The sequence below is a fragment of the Ischnura elegans genome, chromosome 2, assembly GCF_921293095.1.
Source record: "Ischnura elegans chromosome 2, ioIscEleg1.1, whole genome shotgun sequence".
Classification (NCBI taxonomy): Eukaryota; Metazoa; Arthropoda; class Insecta; order Odonata; family Coenagrionidae; genus Ischnura; species Ischnura elegans.
Genome location: NC_060247.1, coordinates 115,682,555 through 115,699,280, shown reverse-complemented (window position 1 = coordinate 115,699,280; position 16,726 = coordinate 115,682,555). Strand labels below are relative to the sequence as shown.

Genomic DNA, 16,726 nt, shown 5'->3' with positions numbered 1-16,726 from the left:
TGAGGACTTTATTCAATTTGCTAAGTCAAAAATGACCCTGCCCCTTTGTTTACAAGCATCATCATTGACTGTTGGGCAGGCATCATGTCACCTGTGGCATAAGTTGAGGCATGCACGATTGGGTGCCTCAATTATTTATACAGAGGGTAACTATAAGATGGATGGTGATGGTGCCCTGGCAGAGCTGCTGTTGGGTGCTCGACCATTTAAAATCACAGGGCCAATGGAGAGGGGGAAAGACCTAGAAGGTGATGTAATTAAGTCATTAAGACGAGAGTTGGGTGTTAGTTTTGAAAATACAGGACTTTTATTGAAAGCTGAACTCCCTGAATTTGTGGCATCGCCTGATTAGTTCTGAATATGTGGTAAAGGTGAAGTGTCCCACATCTGAAACATGCAAGAATTATATTAGCAAATGTGGGAAAGTGGGCGGTAGATGCCATGTAAAACTGCAACTCCAAATGTTGTTTTATGGGAAGGAAATAGGAATATTGTGCGTTGCTGACCCTAAGTACGAAGTCATTTCCAAAATTGAAATTAAAAATGTCAATTATTATACAAATTTAGCGAAGACACTGGTTGACTGGGCCAGAGAACTCTGGAGAAAAAATATATTCCCACTGTTAATTAAAGCCCTTTGATTTCAATAAAATGTTTTAATGGATTTTACTTTACAATTTCTTTTAAAACCTTAATCCATTTAAATTTCACCAGAAGTCAACTGTCTATGTTAACAACCTATCTCTGTATTCCATAATTGGAATGGTTGGATTATGGAGGGCAAAATGTAAGTAATGTGAACATGAAAATATGAGTTACCAGAGAAAATATGAGGTGCTTCTAAACTTATGGTAAAATACTGATTTCAGAGGTTTGTAGAATGTTTTTAATGCTTTTATTTACAAGTATTGCTATAATAATAGACAAGCTCTCACTGACTCATTAAATTGCAATAACTAATCACACTTCTTAATTATCTTATTTTCTAAATTTATCAATCCTGCAGCTATTTTATTGGCATAAATTTTACGCAATTTTTCTGACAATTTGCCATTTAAGTTACATTTCATTACCATATAAGGCTCTGCTGCCCTCCCCAAAACTCCGCCCGTGCACCTTTTCCCCATTAGTGCCGCCCAGAGTCCCGGAGGAAGCGGCCGGAACGGCGGCCCCCGCTGCAGTACTACCTCGGAGTACTCGGAACGGCATATATGACATCAGACCCATGGAAACGACCACGCCCCCTTTCGAACGCCGTTTTTCGCGCCATTGGATTTTCGAGAACTTTGAGAATTTTTATCTCGGGAACGAAGCGTTACCTAGCCCTCGGGTTTCTTGCGTTGTGCAAGATTCAACGTCCTGTATCTCCTCTATTTTTTTCAAAAAATGTGCAAGTTCTCCATTGGAGGTATGCAATTTACGTGCAACCAACAATCATCCATATAGCTAATTCATATAAACAAATCATTAGTTGATAGCAAACCAATGCTGCTGGTAGGGTTATAAACCACAAAAGGAGGGAGACCAACTACCCTCGGAGCCCAAGATAATGCGAAATACCCACTAGAAAGGACCAGAAAAGGTTGTTGAGAGCGTGTGATTATCCGCAAGACCTTTCTTAACAGATATCCAACATAAATGCTGCATACAAAGGGGACCAAAGAGTCTCATGGAGCGCAGTCCTGCATTCATGCTAAGGAGAGAACTACACTGCTTTGATAGGGTTAAGAGAGTTAAAAATGAGCCTCGTGAATATTCATAAGAGTACTTTTTTCGATAAAACCACTTATTACATCTGCAAAACATGACAACCTCTAAAGCAGCTGCTGTAAAGTCAATACTTATGCAGATGGCTGAAAAGGCATCAACCAAACTTTGTTCTCTGATGGTACAAGACCTAAGCAGAAAAATAGGTATTTGAAAAGATCTGTTTTTTACCCCCAAGAAGTTCCGACTACAGACATGAACCCTGACTTAAAGACAAAAAATTCATGTCCTGGAATCGATGGAGACAGAGAAGTTGATGTTGGGGTTGGGAGAGTTACAGAAATTACTACAAAAGCAAAATTCCCAGGGTTCAGTGGATATAATTAAAGTAACCCAGGAGCTCAAATGTCTGAGGCATCATTAGCATCTAAGTGCCTTTAAGCAATTTGGGTTCTTTCTGCAAACATGGACTGAAAAGATTTCTTTCCTGCTACAGCACTGTGTTAACAGATAAGAGAACAAATGTAAAAGATGACAACTTGATCACAATAGCAATATTTCATTTGAATTTACAAACATTTAAAAGTAATTTATCTTTATGTAAGCTGGATATATGGATATGCAAAGGATAAAATACATAAAATAGGTGAATTCAGTCAATATTCCACGTATATTATTGCTTAAATTATTACCGGTCAATAATATCCTAGATATAGGGCAATGGGTGCACCAATGGAAGGATGGCTTTCAATCAACAACAATTATTTTGCCGTAAAAATAACACCGATTTCAGGGCAAAATAACATCGCTTTTGTAAAAATATAACACCACTTTTGCTAAAAAATAACCCCACCTTTTGCATGTCCCTAGATATAATTAATGAAGAAACATCTTTCACTGCACTTGAGCATCAACTATACTGCATAATCACTTGTGATGCTACAGTTCAGTGAAATTTTCTGACTAAAAAATACATTTCTAAAGAGAAAATGGGCATAGAATAAATCTTTGTTTTTCCTGCAATGAATTTTTACTAAAGAACGATAGCCAGAAGTCATTCCACCAAGAACATAGCAAGACCCAAGAGCATATATGGTCACAAGTACCAGAATAACTACTACCCACTAGCCTACCATGCTCCCTGTGGAAATGCATAACCAAACACAGAAATTTGCTATAATTGTAAGAATCCAAAAATTGCTGCTAAAAAAAGTTTCGTCATTTCTATTGTTTCATGTCTGAAAGGAAGTGAGTGCAATTAGCACATTTTAAGCACACTGGTGACGAAAATTGGCAAAGTAATGATGTAAAAAAGTTACTCCTTTCCATTTACAATGCCTTTGCAGTAACCATGGTAAATATAGTCATTGGTCACATCCATTTGCCAAGCTGGGCCCTGCAAAGTCTTCAGATAAAATGGACAGACTTACCTGCATTCCTGGCTTCAAGTTAGGCTGCGGACCCCTTTCTCCTTCGGCTGACCTCATTCCAGGCCCAAAAGCATCTGGGGGCCCACGGTTCGGCCACGGCTTACTGAGGGCATCCCTAGCATCCGTGTCCAGCAGAGGTGGTCTACCTCCCCCTTCTTGCCTCAACTCGGGCTGACCGTACATGTCCTGCCCACCTCCTCTTGGCGGAGGCGGTGGCTGCTGCTGCTGTTGCCACGGCTTGCCAAAGTCTGCCTCCCCCTCGCCCCTGCCACCTCCCATCATCTCGGGTGGGGGGCCAAACATGTCTGGTCCATTCCCACCCCTACCCTGCCAGTTCTGGGATGGAGGGGGGGGCTCGTTTCGCATGTCACAGTCCATCGACCTCATTCCCGGGTGCTGCTGGTGCATGCCAGGGCCCGGAGGACCACCAAATGGATCCGAAGGTCCCAACTGCCACGGCTGCTTGCCTTCTCCTTCTCTACCACCACCAAACGGCCGTCCACCCATCATCCTCCCATCTGGAGGCCCCATCATACCGCGAGGGGGTCCCCTCTGCTGATTGTTCCATGGCTTCCCATCATCCATTCTCTCATCCATGGGCCCTCTCCCATCAGGCATTCTCTCCTCCATTGGCGGGCCACCAGGCCCCATCTCTCCTCCCCTGTACATGTCTCCCCCACCACCACGTCCCCAAGGCTCCTCTCCTTCTTCCATCCTGTCCCTGGGGGGATGAGGTGGCTTCTCCAGCAGTCCAAACGGTCCCCTGCGCTGCTCTTTCCACATCTCCTCCTCGCCAGCCAATGGGAGAAGAGGCTTCTTCATTGGGGGACCACCCCCCCTCCCTTGCTCTTCTCGCCTTTGACCACCTTCACCCGTGTTCCAATTCCGTTTAAACCATGCTTCTTGGTGAGACTCTCCATCTTTTTTCGGTGGAGGCCAGTTCTTGTCCTCTGGCTCTCTTGCCATAAACTCACTCTTGGTCTCACCTTCATCTTCGGCAGCACCCATTGTTTTCCCCGTCACCAAATCTAGTCCTGGAATCCCTTTCCCAGCACCACCATGCCCAGCCAGCCCCAATGCACCAGTATCCAAGGGGGCCACATTCCCATTTTTGTCCTTTGACGCTCCCTCGGCCGGAACTTCCACCACTTCATCTTCCTCCCCCGCTTTCTCACCAGCTTCTGCATCCGCCTTTGTAGGACCCACAATTGGGCCCATCGGCTCCTCAAAGGAAGGTTTTTCAGGGGGCCACCTTCCGTCAAACCTCTGGCCGCCACTGGCCTCTCCCCCCTCCATCCCCCTACCCTCGCCTCCATGCGCCCTCTGGTGCTGCTCCCTCTCGTCTCTGCCCCTCTGGTCCCTTCCCCCTCCCTCCCGGCTCCACCACTTGTCCCCAGGTCTCGGCCCCTCCCGACTCTCTGGGCTCTTCTTCATGTCACAAAGAGACATTATTCAGAGATCATTATCATGGGAATGGCAATAAAGGTTAAAAACAAGAGCAAAACAAGATGTAACTGAGCACGTCACCGAATTCTGTTCGCACAAAGTATACAACACAACACAACCGTAGTGATGTGACCCACTGGAGAGTCACAACCAACTTCCTCCCACCGCTACGGCAAATTTACCATTTTTCTTCATTTTGAGGCTGATGCCATTTTACGAAAAGAGAAGTTAAAGATACAAAACTTGGCGTGTCTACACTATGGATGGTAACCTATGTGCTGAAATGTTGGTGGTTGCTTTCGGGAAATGCTGCGTAGGTAACATTATCTGCTCGACGTTTCACTCCTCATACTGGGAGAGTTTTCAGGAGAATGGGAGGGAAACTGTTTTCATCCCGAGCTTATATAAGTTTCACTAACCCATTGTTGACCCGATTTGAATTTTCACGGAAGTCGATAGCCGTTGGTCATTAGATTGGGCCAGGAACCCTCTCCATATGCGGCTGAGGTTATATCCATCCTCCCTATTGAAGTTGTTGGCCTTTTCGCTATCTTGACGCATTCACGTATAAGATGCGGATGATATTCTTCCATCTTTGCCAATACCCGTGTAGAGTTATTCATTATTTCATGCCCAGGGCTAGCGGTGTAATGTTCAGTGACCGCTGATGCATCCCACTACATCGTTTGTACATCGTTTCTGCCATTAGAAGGAAAGATGTTATTAATAATGACCATGTTATTCCCTTCCATTCTCCGATCCTTGACCTCCCTCAGCTAATGGGGGGAAAAACCTTCTGAGCACCTGAAAGTAGTCACCATCCCCCTTCCCTACCTCACCCCAGACCAATGGCCAGTTTAAAATTCCCAACCCTCCTTTCCACCCCACCTTCTACCCCCAATTTCTCAAATATTGGCCAGTGTGCATTTTTGTATTTATATTGGTGTGGTTAATTTCTTGGTATAGTCTTGATAATGCTGCAGTGCAGCAAAACATGTCGACTGTAGTTTAATAAATTTTCATGTGGAAAGTGCAAAGTGTTTCACTTCATATCTCATAATGGATCTCCACAAAGATCTGCCTCATCCATCCAATTCACCATCTCTATTTTATTTACTTAATGTAATAACAAAAAATGATGTCTGATTTATCATTGAATGTCTCTAACTAATGACTCAGATTATATCACTCACCAGTGCGACCAATTTTATCATTTGCCATATCCCTGCTAAAATTTTATTCTTATTTCATGCAGTTTTGGTCCAATATTAACCACTCAACTAATGCACAATACACTATGGTAAAATGCTTTCAACCGTATATTGTTCAATGGTTGATTATGTTTATCCATCCAGGTAATGTAGTTAAAATTCAGCTTCGATAATCTAAATGATTTTGGTCGAATATTTGCTGACAATTATGAGCTATCTTTCAACCAATACTCTATGAAAGCAATAAAATTATAAGAAATTAGTCAGGAAAATGCATAAAATAGACATGCTAAATTTTGTGTAAATACTGACCAGCAATCCTCTCACTGAAATACTTAATGAAAAATGTCAGTTCTACAAAAACATGCAACGCCAGCCTTGGTGGCAGCGGGGTAAAGTCCTCGACTACCAAACTGAAGGTCGCGGGTTCGAGTCCCGCCTGGGTAAGTTACCCTTATCCAGGGCATGGGCGTTTGTGGCTGTCCTTCATTGTTAATTGTTAATACCCCATTGTAAAGGCTGTAAATGTGCTGTTTATGGGGCAATGGAAATAAATAAATAAATAAATAAATAAACTTGAATGATGGAAATAAATGTGCAGGTTGCATCACTGAAAAACCTAATTATACAGCAGGAAAAAAATGATCCTTTTTTCAGGATTGAACATTGATAATGTTCTCAGATCACTGGGTTCCTTACTCATGAGTGAGAAACTCACCTCGGGAAGAGGAGGAGGTGCTTTGGAAAGGGAAGAAACACTGGAACGATCACTCGAAGAACTTTTCCCATTCTCCCGCTTTTTCTTCATTTGCTCCCGACGTTGCAACAATTGCTCCCGCCAGCTTTCCCACTTTGCTTCATACTCCCGGTATTGATTCTGACAAAAAGGCAACAGAAGAGTATTCACATAGTATAAAAAAATTGATGTTGAGCATTAAGCTAACAAACAATCAAAGCATGGAGGAAATAATTGGGCTCTAAAAATTCTCTATGTCTAATATGTGTAGACAAGTATATTTGGATATTCATCAATTAGTTTGAAACATTATTTGTTAAGCTGATGAAATAAAAACTTGTTAAGATTTCCACTGTCACAATTTTTCCAGAAATTAAGGGGGGCAGCCTGTCGTCCCCCATAATCCACCTGCGTCCTAACACCTTCCACCACTAAGCTGTTGAGGTGGCTTGCAGGGTAGTATACACCTAAGTGAAGATGAACATTAGAACAAAAGTGTAAAGAAAATATGTTAAAAATGAGACTAACCTTATCTGAGTGGTTCTTGTTCTGCTCCTTCCACCTCATGAACTGGGCTTCCCACTGCTCAAACTGGGCATCAAATGACTTCTCTGCTTCGGAGAGTTCCTCTTCCGGAGCCGCTTCTTTGGGCTTCAATGAAAACAAATACATACATCACTACATCATCGAAAAAAAAATTATACTTTCATAGTTAGGGCCACCCGAGATGAGCCCTAACTATGAAAGTACGTACATTACGGAATACTCAATAATGCACAAGAAAAAAGTAATAAATAAAAAGTGCAGCTAAATAATATAACCATAAAATAAATTGGGTAAAATAAAAAAGAATTTTAACAGTACTGGAACTCAATCTCAATGAAATTCTGGGTACAGTATGCACAAATATGGGAGATAGAAGCAGGATGGGGAAGAAATACTGTTTGAACTTTACAGCAAAGATATTTTTTTTTTGTTATTTTGCTAATACCCCTAATACCCGATAACTTTCAACAAGAGTGACCTTCAGTAGAAATCAGTCAACCAGCAGTATTTCAAGATTCTCTCTCACCTTCGCAGCAGATGATGGCGGAGGCTTTGAGGTGTCCATGTGCGGCTGCTGCTTGTCCGCGTCTGGCCGCCCTCCCCCTTCATCTCCACCCCAATGTCCTCCCCATCCGGCATCATGAGGGGGCTGCTGTAGCTCATCCTCCCCTCCATATCTCTTGTCCATCGAAGGAGGCGGAATGTCCATCCTCATCTTCTTATCCCCATGGGGAGGGCCTCCTCCAGGGCCAAATGGAGGGCCCCCTCCCATTGGCCTCTTCCTGCCCCCATACCCGCCCTCGTACCCATCTCCACCCCCATAAGGAGCGGACGAAGAATACTGATGTGGTCCTCCATATCCTCCCCCATCACCGCCCATGTTGCGATGGTGTGGTGGCTGCTGTTGTTGCTGCTGCTGCTGCTGCTGCTGCTGAGACTGGTAGTACCCCGGCCCAGATGAGGGATCAGACGAGCCATCGTAAGGGTGTGACCCAGCTCCCCCATAGTATGAATTGTGGGGTGGATAAATGGGCGGCCCACCCTGCTGTTGCCCACCGTGGGGGGGAGGGTAGCCCTGATGGAGGTGGTGCATTGCACCACTCGGAGGCGGTGGGGGTGGGGGCTGCTGGTGAGGTGCCCCCAATAGGGGTGGGGGGTGGTGCTGCATCTGGGGAGGCATAGGAGCCTGGCTGGGGGGAGGGGGTGGCTGGGAGGATGAGGGAGGGGGTCCGCCCCCACCTGTTGGAGGCCCAGAGGAAGAGGCAGCCGAGGGGGGAGGCGGGCCCGAGGAGGGAAGGGGGGGCTGGGAGGACGGGGCAGAGGGAGGGGGGAGTGGGGGCTCCGAGGGGAGCGGAGGATTCGCAGACTTGGTGTCGGAAGGGGGTGGTAGGGGAGGGAGGGGGGGCTGGATGGAGGGATTGTACCCTGACGCACCCTGCCCCCCCGACGGAGTGGCAGGCAAGGCAGCTGGCACTGGCTGCTGTGGCTGCATCCCTCCCTGCATGGCCTGCTGGTACTGGAGTGGAGAAGGAAGACCAAGTGCAGAGTGAGCATGTCACATTCACACTAGCAAAATCCTTTACAATAATCTTCATGGTATGAAAATTTTGTAGCTTAGGTGTGATTATTTTACACAGGTTGATGCTGAGCATTTTGGGTTCTGAGGCAAGAAAAACTTATTGACTGAATATATGAGTGCTGAGCATATGGTGCACTCAAAAAAATCTGCAACGAGCATTGAAGCCGATTACATTGCACAGTATGGACTGGCAGCACAGTACTGCACTCGAATTTCTTGGAGCATAAAGCAAACATAACTCCACAAATGGCCGGCATCATACAACTAAGTAAGTATAAGAGGTACAGAATCTAGAAGTCTAAGCTTAAGTCAAGAGTTTCTGACCTAAGAACCATATTATCAAACTCATCTGACCAGCTCTCATAATTTCAACCTGGCAAATAATTTCAATTTTGTATATACTGTAGAACTTGTTTAGTACGTTTCTGAAGGGCCCACAAAAAATGAATGTACTAACCAGGAAAACGTATCAAAGAGGAAAGTAAGTAATAGCAGTTGGGGTAATTGCAATCTGTGGAAAAGTCGCCATAATTATAATTACTATTGGTAGTTCTCGTAGGATCGCCTTCCCGAACTCTTTACACATTTAAAATCAAGAAAATGAGCACTACATTGAAAAACAATACCATGTGAATAAAAGTCATAATGCTTGATAGATTTCCCGAAGCCAATTACATGAAAACAGCGTTGATCTCCCGTGATTTATCCATAAATATATTTATAGAAAGAGGACAAGTGAAGCTAAGTCATTTCTTCTTTCTCACTGCGTACTCGAAGAACATAATGACAACCCTGAGCACATATCGTCAATTGGTTGTTTTTAAAAATCATAAAAATTGGGCAAAATTTCATTGACCTTAAATTACGGCAACAGCCGTACACTTTCGCTTCTGGAATGTAACTAAATCAATTGTTATACTGATCGATATATCGATTAATAACACACAAGATTATTAGATTACACCATCATTACAAGAAGATTTTTATATTAGGGTCATTCCATGTCAGTTCATCCAGGCATGACACCCACCGACTCGGATTTTGATAATACTTGGCAATTTTCATCCTTCCATGTAGGAATGAAAGAGTGTAAAATATTTCTTGGCTATCTCTAATAGTTTTATTTTCACGACCATTTGAAGTTTGGGTGAAACTGCAGTTTTTCAATGAATGCGGTCTCCAGAGGCACTTGTACCTCCAGAGGGAAATAATTTGTCTCAGCCATAGTTTCCATCCGATTCTCATGAAATTTTGCAGGGTTACTAGAGAAGTCATGAGGATTCCAAAAACTAATTGAAAAATATCCTAAGGGATACTGGAAATTCTCTAAACTCATGTGTTTCATAAGATTTTAGAAAATTTTGCTCCAAAAACATGGTTCTATAAAACATCAAATTTTGACCAGAGGCAATATCTGAATCAAGCTAAATTATTTTTTCTAATATTCCTTAAGGTATAACCCACCACCTGTAAAAATAAAATTCATGGCTTTTTGCTTGCTTTGTTGTTAAAAAAAATTTTATGTAAAAAAAAATCCCTTTTCACGACTCTGGTAGTCGGTGTTGGGTCATCCTTCAAGTGTGATGAAATGCTTGTGTTAACTGTATTGTATATCTAAGCAAATATTTACAACATGAATCTAGTACATAGTAAGTTCAAAAATTAAAACATTTTTTATGTGCAGGTTGTTTTTCTCCCGATAAGAAAAATATATTTTTGAAATAGAATATTTTAGGGAATTCATGGCACTTACCCATCATTGCTGGGGATAACTTGATTGTTGCTTGATAAAACACATCAAAATACAGGATACATGTCAATACAAGTTAACTTTATCCATTTTGTATTGACAAAAAACTTCACAAATGTGTTTAACTTCATTAATGTTGCACAACTTATAGAAAAAAATGTTAGAAGATACATTGTCTAACCTTGACCAGCCTTTTCTCAAATGAGGGCTAGACATTAACTTGTACAGTATCTTCTTTGAAGAAATGATACTTTTTAACTTCATAGTGGAGCTGAGAAAAATATCAGATTACATTGAAATATGGTAACAATGTAACCACATCTTTTAGACCTGAACTGGGTTCATTGAACAGAAAGTGGAAATGACCTGAGGAAGCCCTGCCACTTTTACCATTTATACAAAGTAGTTTTTCTCTCAGGAGGTGGGTATTGTTTGCCCTTTTACTACCCCAGTTGCCCTCCAACTTTGGAAGAGTGAGCATCAAGTTTTTTTTCAATAAGTTTTGTGGTTAATATTTGTGTCCATCTCTAGAAAGCAGGTATGTAAACCTTAAGGAAAATATTTTGACAAAATTTGTTCTTTCTATCTCAGTTAACAATCATTTGTCACTTTCATATTTTATTTATTATTTAGGCTGATGCCTTTATAATGGCCCAGTATCAAGAGCTTGGTAACTGCAGTGTAGGAGAACATAGTGGTACAGAGTGCCATAAAACTAGCTACACTCAGTTATTGAATATCCTAAAATTTAAAGAATTAAGTGCATTGGAAAGACAAATGATTGAACTCAGGAGTGGCATAAGTTCTGGACTTCTTTTGAGTATCTGTGAGCACCATAAAACCTACTTCTTAAAAAAATATAAAACATATCAAATTACTTGCTGTGATCCATTTAGATGTCATAGGAAAAAAATTTGTAAATCTCTACGAACATTAACAGCAGCATTTGCATTCAAGATAAATAGCATACCAGAAGCTATTAAAGCAATTCCGGGACAAAAAATTTGTAATTCATGTAGAGAAAAAGTGGATAAATACACACACCATATTGAAGAAAACTGTGGCATTGAAGAGGTAATCCCCCTTGCTGGCAGTGATGATACTGTTGTAGATTTTGACAAAGCTTCGGGGAAAGAAAAAGCACTGGAGGAAATAAATTCATCCTTCAAGGAAATGGGCGTGTCTCCTTTAAAACTCCATGCAGTTGCATCCCACAGCAAATCTATGTATGCAAAAAGGAAACTGAAAGTTGCAACTTCTACTTTGAACAAAAAGGTTTGCAAAGTATTTGATAAAGAATTCCTTCCAGAGCATGATTCAGAAGTTCTTGTTAAAGCGAGTGATATGGATGTGCTAGTTGGGTTGCTAAAAGAAAAACTGGTGACAGCAGGCAGCCGGCGAGAGATTATTCAGCTACTAACACTAGCTCCGACTTCGTGGAGTAGGAAAAAAGTAGCCACCGAATTTAATGTGAGTGAATATACAATTCGGCAAGCTAGGGAACTTCTAAAAATGAAAGGCATCATAGCCATACCAGATCCAAGGAGGGGCAAAAACATAGAACAAACTGCAGTGGACTTAGTTCAGTCATTTTACCAAAACGACGAGTATTCACGCCTTATGCCAGGAATGAAAGACAAGGTGAGTGTGTCCAAAAATGTCCACCAGCAAAAGAGGTTACTTCTAAGTAACCTAAATGAGCTGTATGCAGCTTTTAAATTTGAATTCCCACATGTAAAAATAGGGTTTTCAAAATTCTGTCTGTTGCGACCTAAATGGTGCGTGTTGGCAGGCTCCTCTGGAACCCATTCTGTATGTGTCTGTGCTATCCATCAGAATGCATCACTTCTTCTCCACGCATGCTCAATAGAGGAGACCTACAATGACCTATTTGATTACCTGGTATGTTCCAAAGATAGCAGGGATTGCATGTTACGGCACTGTTCAGAATGTATGTCTGACAAACGACTGAAGGAACATCTGAAAAGTAAATTTGAGGAATGGGACCCTGAAGATGAAGTGACATACAGTGCATGGGTGACAACAGATCGGGCCCAACAAATTAGGTTAACAGTGACTCTGGATGAATACATCAACAGTCTGGTGAACAATCTGGAAAAACTTCTCCCACATTCCTTCATAACCAAATCCCAGGCGAGATACCTAAAAGAACTAAAAAATAACCTACAGCCAGATGAAGCCATTGTTTTGCTGGATTTCAGTGAAAACTACCATTATGTGGTACAAGATGAGGTTCAGGGTCATCACTGGAATCAGGATGGTTGTTCCCTACATCCAGTAGTAATTTATACTCGTGGACAGCTGCAGAAAGATCTCTGTGTGTCAAGTTTGTGTGTATTTTCTGACGATCTAGAACATGATGTGGCTTTTGTATTTGAAACGCAAAAAATAGTCACTCAGTTTTTAAAGGAAAAGTTCCCTGAAGTAAAGAAAGTGCAATATTTCAGTGATGGTTGTGCTGGTCAATATAAGAACTGTAAAAACTTTATAAACCTGTGCCATCATCACTTGGACTTTGACTTGCATGCTTCTTGGTCATTTTTTGCAACTAGTCATGGGAAATCTCCATGTGATGGGATAGGCGGAACAGTTAAGCGCATTCTTACAAGAGAAAGCCTTCAGCGGGATCTAGGTAACACAATGACTTCCATTGAAAAGGTGTTTGAGTTCTGCAAGTACAAAGCGGATAAAATTTCATTTTATGTTTTAAAAAAAGAACAATTGTCAATGATTCGGCAACAATTAGAAACTCGCTGGAGCCATGCAAAAACAATCCCAGGTACTCGTAGCTACCATTCTTTTATACCAATTTCAAATAACATTATTGCGACAAAAAAAATTAGCTTTGATACCACGTACAGTTCTGTCCACAATTTCTTGATAAAACCAAGTTGGGAAGAAATTATGACAAAAATTTGTACTAATTCTTTTGTGGCCTGCTTGTATGACAATCACTGGTTTTTTGGGCTAGTTATGTCAAAGGATGTTGATCAATGTGATATAAAAGTGAAATTCTTGCATCCTTATGGGCCAGCAAGATCATTTTACTGGCCAAATGAGAAAGAAGATATTTGCCATGTTCCTGTAAATAATGTCATTTGTAATGTGGAAACCCCTACTACAAGAGGCTCAGGACGAATGTATTACTTCTCGGAGAAAGACATTGAACGTGTGAACCAACGGCTGTTGGATTTAAAAGGAAAACTTGGAATTACCACTACTGGGAAAAATATGTAACTCTAGTGTCAACTGAAATATTAGCTTTCTCAGAGATAGGCCTCAGTGAAGACCTTGGATACTATGCTAATTAACCACAAACTGATGCACAGACAAAAGTGACTAGATATTGTGATTGTTGATTTATAAGTTGTGCAACATTAATGAAGTTAAACACATTTGTGAAGTTTTTTGTCAATACAAAATGGATAAAGTTAACTTGTATTGACATGTATCCTGTATTTTGATGTGTTTTATCAAGCAACAATCAAGTTATCCCCAGCAATGATGGGTAAGTGCCATGAATTCCCTAAAATATTCTATTTCAAAAATATATTTTTCTTATCGGGAGAAAAACAACCTGCACATAAAAAATGTTTTAATTTTTGAACTTACTATGTACTAGATTCATGTTGTAAATATTTGCTTAGATATACAATACAGTTAACACAAGCATTTCATCACACTTGAAGGATGACCCAACACCGACTACCAGAGTCGTGAAAAGGGATTTTTTTTTACATAAAATTTTTTTTAACAACAAAGCAAGCAAAAAGCCATGAATTTTATTTTTACAGGTGGTGGGTTATACCTTAAGGAATATTAGAAAAAATAATTTAGCTTGATTCAGATATTGCCTCTGGTCAAAATTTGATGTTTTATAGAACCATGTTTTTGGAGCAAAATTTTCTAAAATCTTATGAAACACATGAGTTTAGAGAATTTCCAGTATCCCTTAGGATATTTTTCAATTAGTTTTTGGAATCCTCATGACTTCTCTAGTAACCCTGCAAAATTTCATGAGAATCGGATGGAAACTATGGCTGAGACAAATTATTTTCCTCTGGAGGTACAAGTGCCTCTGGAGACCGCATTCATTGAAAAACTGCAGTTTCACCCAAACTTCAAATGGTCGTGAAAATAAAACTAATAGAGATAGCCAAGATATATTTTACACTGTTTCATTCCTACATGGAAGGATGAAAATTGCCGAGTATTATCAAAATCCGAGTCGGTGGGTGTCATGCCTGGATGAACTGACATGGAATGACCCATTATACAGTTGAATTTACTTTAAAAGTATGTCTAATGTCGTCTGCTTTCTATTTTTCGTGCCGAGATCAAGTATTTTTACGCTCAGCTTTGCGTGGAGATTCAGAGCATTGTCTGCTCCGGCAACAGTAGTCAAGTTATGACGCACGTACTCTATAGCCTCGACTCCTTTAGATAAATTGGGAATTGGATAAGACTCATTTCCTTCTTCAGAATCATCTTCATAACTTCCAACCCTGTTTTCTTTCAACTCCTGTTCATGAATTTCATCGATTGTCATGGTTTGGCAAACAGTGAGATCATCATCAAGCTTGCAGTACTCGTTGTAGTTCACCTCTCCAGCAATCTGACGCCACTCTTCTTGGGGAAAAGGAGTAATTTCTGCTTCTTCTATTGTGTGATCTGCTATTTCAATTAACTGCCCTAGCTATGATAACTTGTACGCAATAGCAACAACTGCCCACTCGCAAAATTTGTGCAGTGTGTGGAACTCCAAAGGCAACAAAAGGTGAGGAGCTCAGGGTGGAGAAAATTGGGGCTTCTCATTGGCTGCAGTTTGCATAGTCAGACATTCCCGAAAAATGGACGCATTTTGTTATTCATCACGTCTAAAGAATTGAGAATGCATTTGGATTAATCACGGTCATAGAAAGAGAGATGTGGAATCAATGTAAGAATGTTAATGGCTGATAATAATAATTAAATCATGAATTCGGAGGTTTACAACCCTTAAGAAGATACTGGATAACGAATTGCGGGTTGCGTCACGGCAAGCAATTGAGCGTACTTATCAGGAAAGCGCAACTTTTTTAAACGTACTAACCAAATACTTTTATCTGTATTTTGTTCAGATGGTACCGGGACCGAGATAAATCACCGTACTAAGGAGGAAAACGTACTGAGGAGGAATGTACTAACCAAGTTCCGCCGTGATAGACATTTCTGACTGTAGCAGGCAAAACTACGATGACCTTGCTTAAAGAAATAAAATCATATAACATCTAAGTCCTCCAAATACACAAGTTACAGCTTACATTTAACAGCTAAGAAAAAATTAAACAAATGCACTAGCAATAACTCATAAAAGGCGACCAGTGAGGCAGAAAATGACCCTCACCTTGTCTCCATACTGTTGTTGCCATTGTTGGAATTGCTGCTGCCACTGGGTCCATTGTTGCCACTGCTGCTGCTGCAATGCAGTGTATTGTTGAGTCTGAGATTGTTGGCCGTAAGCTGACATGTCCTGTGCCAAAACACAGACAAAAAAAGGGCAAATCATTTTCCACGTCAAAGAAAGGAACAAGGAAACAAACATGCGATAAAAAGAAGCAAGCTCTTGCAGCTAACAACAATTTCAAAATTAGTCTTTCCAAACAGTGGTAAACATAAAAGGTTTTAATCAAGCAGCTATATTATGTCATATGATGATTGCACATAACACAAGCTTATCCAGTTGCAACACACATTCACAATACCTTCTGGAGTCCACCTGAATAAGTGCTGCAACTGGATCAGTAAGAGTGATGTCTAATTAGCCGAGGTAAAAATTTAAAGTAAATAAAATAAATTCCATAAAATAAATCTGTAGCTTTGTGTGATATATAGAGGCAAAATGCTTTATAACAAGCCAACAAAGGGAAAGTAGACAGTTGTCTATGGACCCCAACACATCACAGGGCCACACCGAAAACCACAAGTATCCGAACATAATTAATTCATTTAGTCATTATACTTGCTTCACTCATCACATTTAGTCATTTACATTCGAATTTCAATTTCCTTCGACATTACAGCATCATTACTATCGTCATAAAGCAAACGTACTAACCCAAATTAAAACAATAGTTTCTTTCTTAGATTATTCCTACAGTCACTTTCAATGATATTTAGAGTATTGCTGCTCTAAACCCTGCCACTAACTATTTTTTAATGTGAAAAATACTTAGTATGTTTACACACAATGATTTCTCTTCGTGACATATTTTACTACAGCCATCATTCAATCGATTTTTAGGGATTACTAGAGAGACA

The 16,726-nt window shown here is 40.8% G+C and overlaps 1 protein-coding gene across 4 annotated transcripts in view; it reads right to left on the bottom strand.

Annotated features, from left to right (window-relative positions):
* LOC124154455 (YLP motif-containing protein 1-like) overlaps positions 1 to 16,726 on the bottom strand; it is a 68,453-nt gene that overhangs the window by 37,455 nt on the left and 14,272 nt on the right. For 3 of the 4 annotated variants that reach the window (XM_046528197.1, XM_046528199.1, XM_046528200.1), the window contains exons 3-7: positions 15,813 to 15,938; positions 7,603 to 8,592; positions 7,059 to 7,181; positions 6,513 to 6,671; positions 3,138 to 4,565 (exon numbers count right to left, since the gene is read on the bottom strand). In XM_046528197.1, coding sequence (XP_046384153.1) covers positions 3,138 to 4,565; positions 6,513 to 6,671; positions 7,059 to 7,181; positions 7,603 to 8,592; positions 15,813 to 15,938 — 2,826 coding nt within the window. The remainder of the gene's footprint in view (positions 1 to 3,137; positions 4,566 to 6,512; positions 6,672 to 7,058; positions 7,182 to 7,602; positions 8,593 to 15,812; positions 15,939 to 16,726) is intronic. The other variant, XM_046528198.1, reaches the window with a different exon arrangement.